The sequence below is a fragment of the Solanum tuberosum genome, unplaced genomic scaffold (genome assembly GCF_000226075.1).
Source record: "Solanum tuberosum cultivar DM 1-3 516 R44 unplaced genomic scaffold, SolTub_3.0 contig00210, whole genome shotgun sequence".
Lineage (NCBI taxonomy): Eukaryota > Viridiplantae > Streptophyta > Magnoliopsida > Solanales > Solanaceae > Solanum > Solanum tuberosum.
Window position 1 is genome coordinate 1 of NW_006240664.1, and position 3581 is coordinate 3581.

The 3581-nt window shown below is 36.7% G+C and overlaps 1 protein-coding gene across 1 annotated transcript; it reads left to right on the forward strand.

The window, feature by feature from the left end:
- Positions 1–210: 210 nt before the first annotated feature.
- LOC102583408 (probable inactive ATP-dependent zinc metalloprotease FTSHI 5, chloroplastic) lies at positions 211–2471 on the forward strand (the record flags this gene model as incomplete). Its single annotated transcript, XM_006367996.2, has 4 exons — positions 211–300; positions 382–513; positions 1434–1607; positions 2330–2471. Coding segments are annotated over 4 exons (522 nt in total), but the record flags the coding sequence as incomplete, so codon positions are not given.
- Positions 2472–3581: the final 1110 nt, after the last annotated feature.

The following is a 3581-nucleotide window of genomic DNA, read 5'->3' on the forward strand; positions in this document are numbered from 1 at the left end:
TGGAGAGTAGCAGGAAGATCTTTAATCCTATAGCAAAGTTTACATTTTTTGTCCAAGGACAATTTTCTTGAAGGATTGTATGTGGTCAAGTTATATGTTTTTGAATTTTGCATGAGTCATTGCTAGATAACAACTTGCAGCATTGTTACTTCTTGCAATAATTTCAAGTAAGTCACGTTTATGCATAATAATTGTTACAATTTGCTGCAGAAAGCATATTTTAGATTTAGGTCAAGGAGAATAAAGCAAAAGAAGAAGGCGGGTGTTGATCCAATCAGTACTGCTTTTGATCAGATGAAGGTTTGCACTTTTGTTCTTTAACCATGACAGTGCCTTGGTATATTTGCTTTTGGTGATCAATCTTCTTTTTCTGTTTCCCAGAGGGTGAAGAATCCACCTATAAGTTTGAAGGACTTTGCAAGCATTGAATCTATGAAGGAAGAGATTAATGAGGTCGTGGCATTTCTGCAAAACCCTCGCGCTTTTCAAGAAATGGGAGCTCGTGCCCCTCGGGTATGTTACTGCAAGTGGTGTTTGAGAATTTCTTAGTTTTAAGATGGTGGTGAATTTGCTTTTTTCCAAGAGATTTGCTTCCTTACTAGTGCATTTATGTGTAGAAATTTGTGACTATGAAAAGGCACTTCCAGTATGTACTTTCTACTTAACAGTTATACATGCATAGACTAATATCTTATGCAGAGCCAAGTCAAATAAACGATAAACCTGTTAGAAAGAATGATGTTGAGGAGAAACTATTTCTGGTGTAATGCATTCTGATGTTTAAAATGAAGGTTATGTCCCCTCAACAATAATCATAACCTCTCTGGTCCTACAAGGCGGGTTCTTGCTGTATGTTGTAGTCAATTTGTGTATTCAGTAAAGTTCAATGGCTTTTCTATGTGCATAGTCGAAGTTGTTGTGCTAACTTGACATCAAGTCAGATGTAAATTGATCTAGATCTCCGATATATCACCTTTAGACTCCAATTGATCCTTTTAAGTCCTCGTGTATTGTGTTAGTTTTATCTTTAGGTAAGCCTTATTTCTGATACTGGTGCAACTAGATTCAGCATCTGCTTAATGGTGAAAGGAGTATAACACATACCAACTTGGGCTTGGTTAACAACATATAGTCATAATGCAATACATGCAGTCATGCACAGTCATGTCCTATGTTAATAACCTTCCATGAAATTAGTAATAAAAAATTGTTGGTACCATAATGATTAATGAGTATTCTTTGTAATATATGGCCAATCTACTTTATGATTAACAATGGTTCTTGTAAACGGTTACCACCGTTACACCAAAAAAAACCCAGCAGCATTGTTTGTGTGTGCGTGGGCGAGTATATGTGCATTCCCACAAAATATGTCTGAGCTAAAATGATGCTTTATGCTTGCACTAAACTCTATTTCATGTGTGATATGACAGGGAGTTCTTATTGTGGGGGAGAGAGGAACTGGAAAAACAACCCTAGCTCTGGCAATTGCAGCAGAAGCTAAGGTGCCACTTGTTGAAGTTAAAGCCCAGCAGTTAGAGGCTGGTTTGTGGGTTGGCCAAAGTGCATCTAATGTTAGAGAGCTGTTTCAAACAGCACGTGATCTGGTCAGTCTGGTTTCTTTGTGTATTGTATTGCCTCTCCTTACAATTTCCAATACCTGGTGATGGTGTAATCTGCATCTTCTTCTTGTCGTTATTCTGAAATCTAAAGTAAATAAAGGAGGAAGAAAAGGGTCTTGTTGATATTGGCTGCTGATATAGCATGGATAATGGATAAAGACATATTTCCCTTTGCATGCACTCATAAAAGTTTATAGGTTTGTTTGCATGCATGTTTTTGTGGAAAGGAAACAAGTAAAACATGTTTATCTTGGAGTGCAGCTCATAATTAACTTTATGCAAGAGCAAGACTGCTAATAAGAAATTTTGCAAAAACATACCTGTAAATCTTTTTTGTGAATTAGTGGGTGTTTGGATTGGCTTATTTAAGTAGTTTTTGGCTTTAAAGCCCATTTTTAATTTTGGAAGTGTTTGGGAAACACAAAAACACTTTTTAGGCGGAAAAAGTACAAAAAAGGCCAAATGCCAAAATTTGGGTGTTCCCAACTTATGGCTTTTAGCTTATAAGCCACTTAAAAAAAGTCAATCCAAACACCCCCTTAATGTTATGATCATTTCTCGACTGACCGAGTCTTTCACAAATAATTTGAGGAGAAGTCAACAATACTGAAGGAGTAATATAGTGTATCATGTCAAGGTACACATCTGGTGCATTTTTCTGAGCTGTTTTTTGTAGTGATATCTGCTTACTTCCTTATCCTGTTCAGGCTCCTGTAATCATATTTGTGGAGGATTTTGACCTCTTTGCTGGAGTCAGAGGGAAGTTTATCCACACTAAAAAGCAGGATCATGAAGCCTTCATCAATCAACTTTTGGTGGAACTTGACGGGTAAGTGAGTTCTCATGATTTTTAACAAATTTAGATATTGCAGCAACAGAAAAGCATCATCTTGATGTAAATCATTCATCAGGAAAATGGCCTCATATAGCTATTGTTGAGTTACCCAACTCATCTTCTATAATAGTTATGTCTGTTTTTGATGTGGAGAAGGAGAAGGTAGGCTGATATGAAGACCCGGGGATTTGATTCAGTGGTAAGGACACAATATTTTGGATGTGTGGATAGAGCGCATGCCATCTTGACATAGAGCCCAATATTTAAGTGGGAGCAGGGTAGAAGGGGAGCCATACTTCCTCGAGTTTTGAACTTGTGGGTCAATTGATGTTGGCCAGCTATTCCCAGGGGATTTCTCGGTTGTCAAAAGAAAAAAAAAGGACTGATATGGTTTACTAGCTGTTAATTCTTCCATAAAGTACCATTGTTGATTCTGTAATTATTCTAAATTTCAACTTTATCTTCTTTTACATTGTTGAGTTGTGTCTACCAACTCATATAAAAGCTTAATATATTAAGATATATAATTGGCCTATATTAGGCTTAGCATATAGTTTCTCATGTGCAAGCCTAATTTTTTATTTTAAGCCAAGAACGTAGGGATATTTTGTTGACGGATGGTGGTGGGACTCGAATGTAGGACCTCTGTCACTTTGATATCATATAGAGTTGTGTCTGCCATTTTATCTTAAGGTTTAAGCTGGTAAAAGAAGGAAGAAGCCAAGTTAATTGTTTTAGGTTTACAGCAGACATCTACAATGACGTATGTCCATTCTCTCAGGTGAATATCATTGCCAGTTTCATGCCAAAAAGTTAGATGGAGTTCAAATTTTGTGTTCCAAGTGAACAACCTAAAATGACGAACAAAACCCTGCCTAGTAAGAGTAATATTAGTACTCATTTAGCTATGGGAAATTCTCCATTGAATTTCCTTGAAACAAATTGTAATAATAAGTAAATGTTCTTATTCCTATCTTGGCATGCCTTTGGGAGCTAAGACTAAATCTTTGAGCATCTGGAACTCTGTGGTGGAAAAATGTGAAAAAAAGTTAGTGAACTGGAGAAGTCAATACTTATCCTTGGGTGGCAGAGTCACACTTATCAACAGTGTTCTTGATGCCATG